Source organism: Wyeomyia smithii, chromosome 2 (genome assembly GCF_029784165.1).
Source record: "Wyeomyia smithii strain HCP4-BCI-WySm-NY-G18 chromosome 2, ASM2978416v1, whole genome shotgun sequence".
Lineage (NCBI taxonomy): Eukaryota > Metazoa > Arthropoda > Insecta > Diptera > Culicidae > Wyeomyia > Wyeomyia smithii.
In genome coordinates, this window is record NC_073695.1 from 40,736,666 (window position 1) to 40,749,110 (window position 12,445).

The 12,445-nt window shown below is 39.6% G+C and overlaps 1 protein-coding gene across 2 annotated transcripts in view; it reads right to left on the reverse strand.

Annotated features, from left to right (window-relative positions):
- Nucleotides 1-12,445, reverse strand: part of LOC129726006 (E3 ubiquitin-protein ligase AMFR-like) — an 82,371-nt gene that overhangs the window by 14,984 nt on the left and 54,942 nt on the right. For both annotated transcript variants that reach the window (XM_055682518.1, XM_055682517.1), the window contains exon 6: nt 7,404-7,559. In XM_055682518.1, the coding sequence (XP_055538493.1) occupies nt 7,404-7,559 (156 nt within the window). The remainder of the gene's footprint in view (nt 1-7,403; nt 7,560-12,445) is intronic.

Below are 12,445 nucleotides of genomic sequence, written 5' to 3' on the forward strand. Positions count from 1 at the left end.
TGCTCCCTTTCCATCTCAAATAAAAAAAATCACACACCGTCGCATATGTTGCTAAGTTTCTTCAATCTCCAATTTATCCGGTGTGCGTGTATTAGTTCGCTCGTTGTATGCATACGGAGTAGAGAAAGAATATGACAAGAGCTGCCAAGCAGCATTTTCCTCGTCATAGAGTATGCAAACGTTGATGATTTCAAAGACTTGAAATGCGTCTTGAAATAACATCACGATCTGTAAACTGCGTTAGAGAAAAACAAAAACATTCGCTTTCTTGCAAGCTATCTAAAACACATACTCATTGGTTCATGGAAACTCATTTGCACCTGTTTGAAAATACAAAACTCGTACCCATCCAGAACAACATTCGCAATTTCGGCAACTCTGGTCAGACAGTATTACATATTTCCATTTCAAGTAAACACTGGGGGACGAAACGAAAGTGTTTCTAATTAGACTTTTGAGGTTGACGATTCTGATGATGTGTGGATGAAGGGGACAGAAATGAACAACATCGTTGCATCAATGCAAAGGCAGCGAGTGAAGTCTTGCTAACACATGCATTGTGGTGCTTGGCTGTATGTTCTCCTGCAGAAACACATACAAGCGTGTGGCCGTCATAATTTTTATTACTTTTTGTTTATTACTTTTTGTTTATTACTTTTTGTTTATTACTTTTTGTGTATAATGCGCAGTCATAAGACACAAAAAGTAATGAAAAATTGCCCTAAAGTAATAAAATGTTCTCCGTTTGCGTTGGGTGTAGATTAAAGGGAACTCCTTAAAGGCACAATTCTTTCTTAATTAGGTGTTAGGTTCATTACAATTTTTTTCTCTGCGTGGACTCATCACATTTGATCTATTGTGATATTGCCCAGGTGTTTTCTGTACCCCGCACTTCATGTTATAGGCAGTATCACTATTAAAGTAAATGATACGCTTTTCATTTATATCCGTGCCTTTCGTTTCAAACTTACTGCTCTACTATACCGAGCCTCTTTCTGTACTACCAATATTGCCGAATTACAATTCCCTGGAGTGAGACTACACCTAACGTTCCTGTCTAGCCAGGTTAATTCTAGGAGGTTCTTCATAATGTCAAGAGGAAGGAGTCTTATCGAAACCTCGTTCCCCGTGCCAATATCGCCAATAACAATTGCCTGGAGAGGATTAATATTCCTGAGATCAGTTTTATTATAAGTAGGACTTATATCATGTCAAGAGGAAGGAGTCTTATCGAAATCTCGTTCCTCCTGCCAAGACCGCGCCATAATTACAATTCCCTGAAGAACTATTATACGAACTATTATACGTTACTCAGACCAATTTTATTATAAAGGGTGATTTTTTTGCTATTTGGTTTTTCGTGTAATCAGATTTGACAGTTCACGCGGGAATTCTGACAGCTGTCAAAGTCTAATGTACTCAGTTTGGTTTGCCATTTCACCATGAACAGACTTACGCCTGAACAACGCTTACAAACAATCGAATTTTATTACCAAAATTCGTCCTCTGTGAAAAATGTTGTTTACCGAAAAATTGTGCTCAGTGACTATGTTTAAGCTGACCAACCGTACGGTTTTTTTCCGGACGGTCCGGATTTTCAGAGGTGGTGTCCGGATTAAATTTCTGTCCGGATTTTGTCCGGATTTTTTTAACTGTTCGGATTTTTCCCAGATTTTTAACATTAAACATACTAGAATTAACTGTCAACGCTTTTTGATCAAGTTTAAATGCACCTCAGTTTTTTTGGGGATTTGACAGCAGAGATTCGATCTTTCGTTAAAATGTTGCAGTTTTCATGGGTTCCTTTCAAGTTTAAATGTTGACATTCGTTTAGTTTACGTACACCAAGAAAGAGATGCAAGAATTGTCAAAAATATTTGCCTGTTTTTTACGCGCCCGAAAAGCAAGAGTCAGCAGGTTTAGTTCTGAGTCACCACTTGCGTTTTCAGAAGAAAAAAAAACGTTTTTGTTCCTGAGGCGTTTAGAAAATTGCAATTTTTATGTAAAATGGGCTGAGCTCGGAGAAAATGTTCATTTCACGACCACCTGAAGAAAGAATTTCCTTTCCTGAAAAAAAGGAAGCACAGATTGTGATATTGAGTGTACAATTTGTCAGCTATCAAAAAACACATTCTTACCAGCAAGCATCAAAGACCCAACCGAATTTATTGAAGAAAATTGCATCTCAAGAAAAGTATACATTCCGGCAAGATGAAAAACCGATTACATTTTAGAAACAGGTTTCAATCTCTAATTTTTATTCTGTTTTCATCAAACTTTAAATAAAAGATATAACGTTTGACAAAAATTTGGGTTTTTCTAACTGACTATCCAATAAGGTTGAGTATTGACGAAATGGTCCGGATTTTTTTCATCCAGGAGTTGGTCAGCTTAGGTATGTTAATAAGCAAAATTGCCGCATTTGGATCGAAGAGCAACCAGAGGCAATACAAGAATCGCCAATGCACCCAGAAAAATGCACGGTTTGGTGCGGTTTACACGCTGTAGGCATCATTGGTCCGTACTTCTTCAAACATGATCAAAATCGCAACGTTACGGTCAATGGCGCTCGCTATCGTGCGATGATTTCTGATTTTTTTTTTGTTGGAAATGAAAGAGCTGGGTTTGTTGATATGTGGTTTCAGCAAGACGGAGCAACGTGCCACACATCGCGCGAATCAATGGACATATTGCGGAATGAGTTCGGTGAGCAATTCATCTCACGAAATGGATCGGTGAATTGGCCGCCTAGATCTTGCGATTTAACACCGCTAGATTTTTTTTTTTTGTGGGGCTACGTCAAGTCTCTCGTCAATGCGGATAAGCCAACAACAGTTCCAGTCTTGGATGTCAACATTACACGCGTTATTCGCGAGATACCAGCCGAAATGCTCGAAAAAGTGACCCAAAATTGGGCTTTTCGTATGGACCATTTGAAACGTAGCCGTGGCCAACATTTGAATGAAATTATCTTTAAAAAGTAAATGGCATAAACCAATTTGTCGGCTCAAATAAGGATTTCATACAGTTTTAAAATTGTTATGCGTTTTTTTTTTTATAAAGAAAAGTCAAATTCTTAAAAAATCACCTTTTAAGAGGGACTAATTTTTGTTAAGATGACGATCAGTAGGGGTACTTTAGAATTCAGCTTGAAAGAAGGGTATGTAATGAAGAGCCTGAGAATAAAGCCATGGTAAAGTCCTTTGACAACCACGTGGCCTGATTCTACTAAGATTCGAACCCACGACCACCCGCTTATCAAAGCGGACTCTGGAACTTTGCGGCTTCGAAGCTCCCCTGTTCAATACAATTGTTTATGTATTTATCTATTTGAATACAAATAGGTTGTTATCCGTATGTCACGATTTGACTGGAAAAAATCAACGGGTTTGAACGACTCCATTTGTAAATTAACCGAAAAAATAGCAATTCATGGACGTTCCCGATAAGGAATCCTGAAAAAGAAGTCCCCAGACCGCTTTGCCTACTGGACTGGGAGTCATGCAAGAGAATCGTGTGGTTAAAATCCATTGGATTCGCAACATTTCACTTCTAAGGATGAAAAAGAATTGAAAATGATTTTTTGTCTCTATGTGGACTTATCACTACGACCTGAGAAATTTGATATATTGTGATACCGCTTAGATGTTTTTTGTGCTCTGTACTTTATATTTCTCACAAGTAACACACAAAACATGTTAAAAAAATAATTTACAATGATCGTTGTCATATAAGAGTACTATAAGCGAAATTGCAAACTTGTGTTGTTATATTCTTGTTCAATAGCATGGGTTAAACGAACAATAACTATTACGTGAATGGCACTTGTTTTCAAGTTGTCTTCCAGATTTTTGCACTATTAGAAAAACTGTGTATAAAATGCCGGGGTAGCCGCGCCTGTTCAATATTACACGCCTAATAATAATACTACGTACCTACAAAGTGCTTTTCTTATGATTGATCTTCGTATTCAGCAGCCAACGCAAAATTACTTGATTTAATTGTTATTAAAATATTTGAACGATCTCAACAAAACTATTCGAGGTGGGTGAAAATGTGCCATGAAAAGAAAAACAAAACGCTTGCAGTGCAACCAATATCACTTCTTTTTTTGTTACCGTATATCTAACAATGTTTTCTAGTTCTGTTATATTTTAAGTCTAGATAACGTTGAAACTATGCGAAAACAATTTTAATATTCAAGCTACAGAAACAATCCATTTTGGAAGGTTGTACATTGCTTTTTTTTTTATTTAAAATAATTGGAAGTGTCATTGACGACACGATTGTCGATCTAGTCGCACTGCGCATAACACCACATTTGCGCACGCGCTGGGTAAATGTTGTCATAGCAACGCATTTGCGCATGCGCTTTGTTGTGGCGGATTCTGACCAACGAATGCGCGAATTTCTTTATTCCACTGAGTCAGTGCAGATCTACCCAAGAAAAAAGAAACGAAATTGCGATGTACTACGCATGTAAGAAAGAGATGCTAGATAGTTGTTTACGAACTAAGCCCATGCGGTGGTGGGCTAAATTGACTCTTCGCAGTTAAATAAATCAGCGAACATCCAACGGTATCCAATGAATGGCGCATGATTTTTTCAGAAGTAAAACACAATGTTTCACAATGTTTTGAAATTTGACGCGCAAGGTAGAACTTTGTATTACAAGCATCGAATCGTTGATCTAATATTGTTTCTTATTTTCCGGTGATTATTCAAAACGCCATAATCAAATTTTTTTTATTGTTCCTAATATAGGCGCCGTTCTACATGTTTTTATTTTGAAGTTTGCCTACGGCAACGAGGTTTTGATAAGTTAGCAATTACAACTTGAAATTAACTTGGTTTGAGCGTTTTCTTACCGTATTGGTACTCGAGATGTATTTTGCAGCTTTAGTCTAACAAGTTGGCTTGTTTTCATAAAGTTATATAATACTTCATATAGCACCAGTACTTGTTATAGTAGCCTTCAATTTTTGTGCTTTTCTGGTGATAGAGATGTCATGGAAAAGGTACCTAATGTCAACTGAAATCTATAACTGAAGGTTGTATTAGAGAAGTTATCTCAACTGTTCTATGACAACGTGTGTTACTTGGGTTGGCACTATTGGCAGTATCTCTATTAAGTGATACGCTTATCATTTATATCTGTGCTTGTGTGTGAGGTTCTACACTTTTGCTTCAAGCTTACCTGATCTACTATACCGAGCCTCCTTCCATTCTACTGATACTGTCAAATTGCATTCCCCTGGAGAGGGACTACTGTAATGAAGAGCCTGAGAAAAAAGCCATGGTAAAGTCCTTTGACAACCACGTGGCCTGATTCTACTAAGATTCGAACCCACGACCACCCGCTTATCAAAGCGGACTCTGGAACTTTGCGGCTTCGAAGCTCCCCTGTTCAATACAATTGTTTATGTATTTATCTATTTGAATATAAATAGGTTGGTATCCGTATGTCACGATTTGACTGAAAAAAAACAACGGGTTTGAACGACTCCATTTGTTTTCCTCTGCGTCAAGCTTATATTCACAAAAAAAGTAAATTAACTGAAAAAATAGCAATCCGTGGACGTTCCCGATAAGGAATCCTGAAAAAGAAGACCGCTTTGCCCACTGGACTGGGAGTCATGCAAGCGAATCGTGTGGTGAAAATCCATTGGATTCGCAACATTTCACTTTTAAGGAGGAAAAAGAATTGAAAATGATTTTTTGTCTCTATGTGGACTTATCACTACGACCAGAGAAATTTGATATATTGTGATACCGCCTAGATGTTTTTTGTCCTTCCATTCTACTGATACTGTCAAATTGCATTCCCCTGGAGAGGGACTACAGGTTTCTGAGAGCAAAGGAGTCTTATCAATACCTGGTTCCCCGTGCCAATAATTACGATTCTCTGGAGAGCATTAAAATTCTTCTGGTCAGCTTCATTATAAGAGGACCTACTTTGTCAATAGAAAGTAGTCTCATTCATTGAAACCTCTGGTCAGTTTATTGTAGGTAGGACTTATATTCTGTCAAGAGGAATAAATCTTATTAAAACCACGTTCCTTCAACCAAAATCGCGCTATAATTCCAATTCACTAAAGAGAAGTATTAAAGGTTTCTCAGACATTTTTTTTGTAAGGAGGAAAGTCAACAGGGGTACTAAAGAACTAAAGAATCCTGAATATGAAATCCCAGAATGGAGATCAATGAGAAAGTTTTCCATACGCGAATCACACAGGTTCTGCATGTCTGTTCTGTCAATTCGTTTCACAACTGCGTTACCAAGTTATACGTGTTCTGGGAATTTTTAATTAGGATTCTTTTTGTGTTAATTAGGGTGCTATGATATTGAAATACGAGTGGCAGACGGCAAACTCAATTTACAGTAGCGTCACTGTCATGTTGGTTGTGAGGTGAACAAACCCGTGTTTATGAAGGAAGTATTCGAATCGTTATATGTAGAATCTATTTACGCTATATACGGGTAATTTTCAAGAGCTGTCGGTATCTATACGTATCGTATACGATTTTTAATGAATATTTTCAAAAAGTGAGTTTCAGTTGGTACCTGTATTTTTACTACGTTGGAATTGAATTGCTTATGTAAATTTCTCTTGTGACCGGATTTATCTAAAAGTAAGAGAACTCTTTCGGTACATAACCAAGATAATAGACTGTAAACCAACATATGGTATGAATTCTAATTAATTTTCTGGTTGATTTCAATTAGAAATTGATCGCGTTATCGATAGCAAAAGGAGAAATGATTCAAACCGAGCATTATACAGGCAATTGAACTTAAAGAATGTACGCAGTCAATTCACATTTTATTATAGTCCCGCGAAAGAACATTCTGCTGACCTATTAGTGACCGTTGGATCGATTGCGTGCTCGCATTAGTTACTCAATTGAATCACAAATTGTCGTTATCGGTTAATTTCGCTATGATTCCAGGAAAAAGCCAGATTTCACCATAAGTGGATTGAGTTAAGCTTTTATATATTCAAATGGAAATGTTCAGGAGAATGATTGATTGCTTTTCGAAATGAGGTAATGAAGAGCTTTAAAAACTATTGAATTTTCTAAGTTTGCTTCTAATCTTTAGAAATCGTTGAAGTACTAGTCAACATTATTAACTTCATGGTAGTTCTTAAAATAATATTACCGCCCATAAATTTTTTTAGTTTTTTGTGTCAAAATACGTCGACAAATTACTAAGCGATTTTTCAACCAACCTTAAAGTATTGTGCTACTGGCGATCTTGAGATCTCAAGCACTGAAAAAACACTTAAGAAACACGCGAACTGCAGCTAACTAAGTGCGTAACGACATGTCAGTGCCGCCTGCCAGAACCAAGACCAGAAACCCCCTCGGCGCGGCGGGTTTAACTTAACCTAGGTACTCACCTCGGCCGCCATGAAGGCGAACGTGTTGACGCCGCTGATGAATACGCCCACTCCGATGGATACGATCAGCATGAAGCCGGACAGCGTGAGGATCGCCGATAGCAGCGCGATCAGCCGAAAGTGCGACCATCCCGGCGTCGTGGGGCTGAACGAAAGCTGTGGAATGCACAAACCAAAACAAACAGAAAACCCTTGCTTTAATGTGTGTCACTTATAATCGAATCAATCGGAACCGAAATTTCCTGTAAAAAATACTGAAATCCGATACGGTGGAAAAAAGCTAGCGCTTTTAATTAAAATTAATGAATCTGCGTCATTCGTTCGTAGTTGTGTGAAGGCGTTATGCTGCGAAATGAACGACTTCGTGCGTTGGAGCGGAGCTTCGAAGGGGGTTTGAGTGAAGCTGGTTTCTAACCGGTTAGTATCTACTAGAGCGACAGGTTGTGCGGCAAACATTGTTGCTGAATCAAGATCAAGATCAATGCTGGCAGTTGCCCGGGGTGTGTCATTTTTCTTCTTGCTTCAGATTCCATTACCGATAATTTCGGGATTGATTTTTGTTCAGACACCTTCTTATTGAATTTATTTCCGGCGATGTTTTGGTTCGGAATTAGTTCTCATAAAATAATCAAAAGTGTAATTCCTACCTTAATTGATCTGCATTAGACGTAGCAATCTACGCTATTGATCATTAAAAGTGTGAAAATACGAGGAGCTGCATATTGAGAATGATTAACTACTCTCAGACATCTTTTTGACGGTTCGTGGGTTGTGCACGGGTGGTCGAATACAATATGCCATCCTTTTCTATGAAACGCCACATCTTCCGCTCATGTTTTTTGATTGAACAACATGCAGGCCCCCGAAATCGATTACTTCGAAAGTATAAAGAAAACCGTGTTGTGTGCGTTGGTTGCCTTACAAAGAGGGTTATAACCGATTATCGGCTAGCAATGAAACCCAATGTTACTATATGCCGAACTAAACGGTCACGTTTTCAAACATCGTTTAGCACAAAAAAAGAAAAAGCTTTTCGGTTGGATATTGTTTCAGGAAATCCTTGCGCGAAAGAGTTTTCTCACGTGCTTAGACAGACTTTTCAGTTAGTGTTTCCACGCGTGTTTTGACGGTCAACCAGCGGCACACAGTCGCATGCTGTAAAGCTATTCAGTGTCGTCAATTGCGCTCGCTGTTGCTAGCAACTAACAACTGGTGGCAGTGATTTTTGCTTTAGTACTGCCCCTATCTGTGGTAAACCGGAGGATATAGATATCATCACAAAACCGGCTTTACTCTAAATGGCATTCTCCGATGATGGCACGATGTCATGCAGTGACTTTGAAAGGTGAAAAACTTCATATATAGGAAGTTGACGAGGTTTAGTTGCTGCTGGCTAGTTGTACTAGTTATCCGTACTTGCACACGAATCGGTTTATCGTAAGGTGTTGGTTTTTTATTTTTCTGAGTTTCAACTACACAATTACTGTCAGAATGTTAGTAACTAAAAGTCAAAAATAGCAAACAATTTGCCACTGACTCATCGTACGATTTTCGCCATGCACAATCGAAACCATATTATTTGCATGATTATAAACTTTCTGATTGACTATAAAATAGCTGACATCAAAAACACTGTTATCAAATTATTACTTGAATTTATGGCCGGTATAAAAGTAATACACAGTATGAATGCATGAACAGAAAATTATCATCTCATTTCCGTTGGATTATCACGAAGATACTTAGTAAAGCACCATTCCCATGGAAGATCAAATCAGAACAGTTCATGGTCAAACCCTCCATGCAGACCCAGTAGCGGTGGCATCTTTCAAGTTTGGGTCTCCGCAGTGCGTTTTGTACCACCACGGGACCGACCATAAAAGCACAATTACAGCTGCGTACAGGCCACGTCATTACCCTGCCGAGAGTGACGCTCTTACCGGTGGGGTTCCAACAATCAAGTCATTACCCATGTGGGCCACAGCCGGCGCTGATACGTGGCACGCCTCACCCGGGGCGCTTCTCCTTCGAGAAACATCAACCAATTAGCATACAATGAATCACATGACCCAATAAAGGCAACGAACCAACACCTACCGCCCTACCGGGTCGACCGGGCGAGGTCTATGACTAATTATTGGCCAGAATGCGATGACAGTTGAGTACATACAGCACAGAATACCACCCAATCGTCAGGCTTTGTTTTGTTTTGGTTGGCCGGTCGGTATGACGTGACGTTCAAGTGCACATCGTGACATGATAGTTTTTTTTGCCTATAAAATTTGCCGTTGCGAGTGGGTTACGAAACGCCCGCTGCTACTGACAGAAGAAAATAACAGCAGACAAACAACGAACTGTTGAACTCTCTCACGTCGACACTCACTGCCAAGCTGTGAATCATGGCAGTACAGGCGGTACTGAGTTCATATAATAAGTGGTTTCAATTTAATTTTATTTTTGACGTGGGACTACGTCTTTCTTCACTATACTAAGGTACATTCTGTGAAAACTGGATTGAACATGTAACGTTTTTGGTTGGCGGAATGGAAGATTTTAGATGCTAATAGCGCTCAAACAACTGTTCCGATTTCAATAGTTAATATACCGTTGGAAAGCTAAAATATACAAGATTTGTATAACATGATAATTTTAGTTACCATTTTCTTATTAGTCCGTGAAAATTGCGGAAAAATTTGAAGATCGAATATCCACATACAATTTCCATACGATTGGTATATTTCCCTAGCGCAGACTTCAAAAACATAGACGAAATGATTTCTCGCATTCAGTCATTGGCTAGCAATGGCAGCCAATTGGCATCGCATTCATCACCCAACGTAAGCGACGTAGAAAGAAAGCAGAGATGCTTCCACGTGATTTGTTCTTCCCACAATCACCCAAGTTCCCCACACTGAGTGACGCTATAAAAGGACATTCCGTGTTGAGAGAAGATCATTCCCTGGTCGACCGTCAAGGCGAACAGTTCGGCTCCCCTTCGATCTTTTTTTTGTGAAACGTTCATGGATTATTGTGTATGGTGTTTGTACGTTTGGTGTGTTATATACTATGGCTATGGCAGAATTAAATCTTTACACCCACCATAGTCCCACGGCAAGCCTACGTTTGTGCACTCAAGCACATACCCTTTAAATTTTTTTTTTTTTTTTTTTTCTTCACATAACATTTATTTGACACGGCACAAATACAATTTAATGTTTAACGGCGCCAATTATATCTGATGACTTAAAAACTAAAGCAAATTTTTTATCCTCGCTGCCGACTACGAGCTGAAATTAAGTCTAACTTAAAACTAGCATGGGATTTCCAATCAGTGTTTTGTTGTTCAATGGTCGTCTGATAATCGTCGAATGGCATGTATGGATTCGTTCTGCTGAGCCACGATGTCTTGAGTTGGGACAGAGGCTCGTAGTCCTTGGGTCCTGGTTCTGTTGTGCGGGGTCTGGTTGCTGGTTTTGTGCTTAAGGTTCAAACGTGTTCTTGTCGTTTTGTTGGGTGTAGACGGAGGGGAACGGGACTAGACTGGGGCGTGGATGGATTTCAGGAAAACGTATATAAGGGACATGTAGGATAGGTCACGGCTCGCCAAGACATCACGAACAGGAACAGCCGGCTGTCTACCCTCGGCCTGCAGGGAAGCTATTAATTTAGACCTGGCGTCACGGTGTACAGGGCATGACCAAACCACATGCTCTATGTCGTGATAACCTTCACCACAGGCACAGATACCACTTTCCCCGAGCCCAACACGACGGAGGAGCGCGTCAAATCTATAGTGATTGGACATAAGCCGGGACATCACGCAAATGAAATCCCGACCTACATCCAACCCCTTGAACCACGGGTTCGTCGATACTTTGGGGATTATGGAATGTAACCACCTTCCCAATTCCCCTCTGGTCCAAGCATTTTGCCAACTGATGATCGTATTCTGACGTACAAGTGCGAAAAATTCATTAAAGGCAATTGGTCTTTCATAAATATCACCGTTTGTTGCGCCCACCTTAGCCAAAGAGTCCGCTTTCTCATTACCCGGTATCGAGCAGTGAGAAGGGACCCACGCTAAGGTAATCTGAGTAGATTTTTCGGATAAAGCACTCAGATGTTCCCGTATTTTCCCCAGGAAATACGGAGAGTGCTTAACATCTTTCATCGATCGGAGAGCCTCAATGGAACTGAGACTGTCCGTAAAGATGAAATAATGGTCCGTGGGCATTTTTTCGATAATCCCTAGGGTGTACTGAATTGCAGCTAATTCTGCGACGTAAACAGAAGCAGGATTATCGAGCTTATGGGAGACGGTTAAATTGTTATTGAAGATACCGAAGCCAGTGGACCCATCAAGAAGTGATCCGTCAGTGTAGTACATATTGTCGCAGTTGATGTTTCGATATTTATTGGAAAAAATTTTAGGGATCTGCTGCACGCGTAAATGATCCGGGATTCCACGAGTTTCTTCTATCATGGATGTATCGAAAAACACAGTAGAATCAGAAGTATTTGATAAGTCGACACGATTTGGAATATTCGAAGAAGGGTTAATATTTTGGGACATGTGATTGAAATACAATGTCATAAAACGGGTTTGAGAATTAAGTTCGATTAACCTTTCAAAATTTTCAATCACGGGACGGTTCAAGACCTCACATTTGATTAGAATACGAGAAGACAGGCTCCAGAAGCGGTTTTTCAATGGTAGTACTCCAGCTAAAACCTCCAAACTCATCGTATGGGTCGACTGCATGCAACCTAAGGCGATACGCAAACAACGATATTGTATTCGCTCCAGTTTGATCAAATGTGTGTTTGCTGCGGAGCGGAAGCAGAAACACCCGTATTCAATAACAGACAATATCGTTGTTTGGTAAAGCCTTATAAGGTCTCCTGGATGGGCTCCCCACCATTGTCCGGTTATTGTACGAAGAAAATTCACTCTTTGTTGACATTTTTTCATCAGATACCTCACGTGACAACCCCAGGTGCCTTTAGAGTCGAACCAGACACCAAGATATTTGTGTACCAAA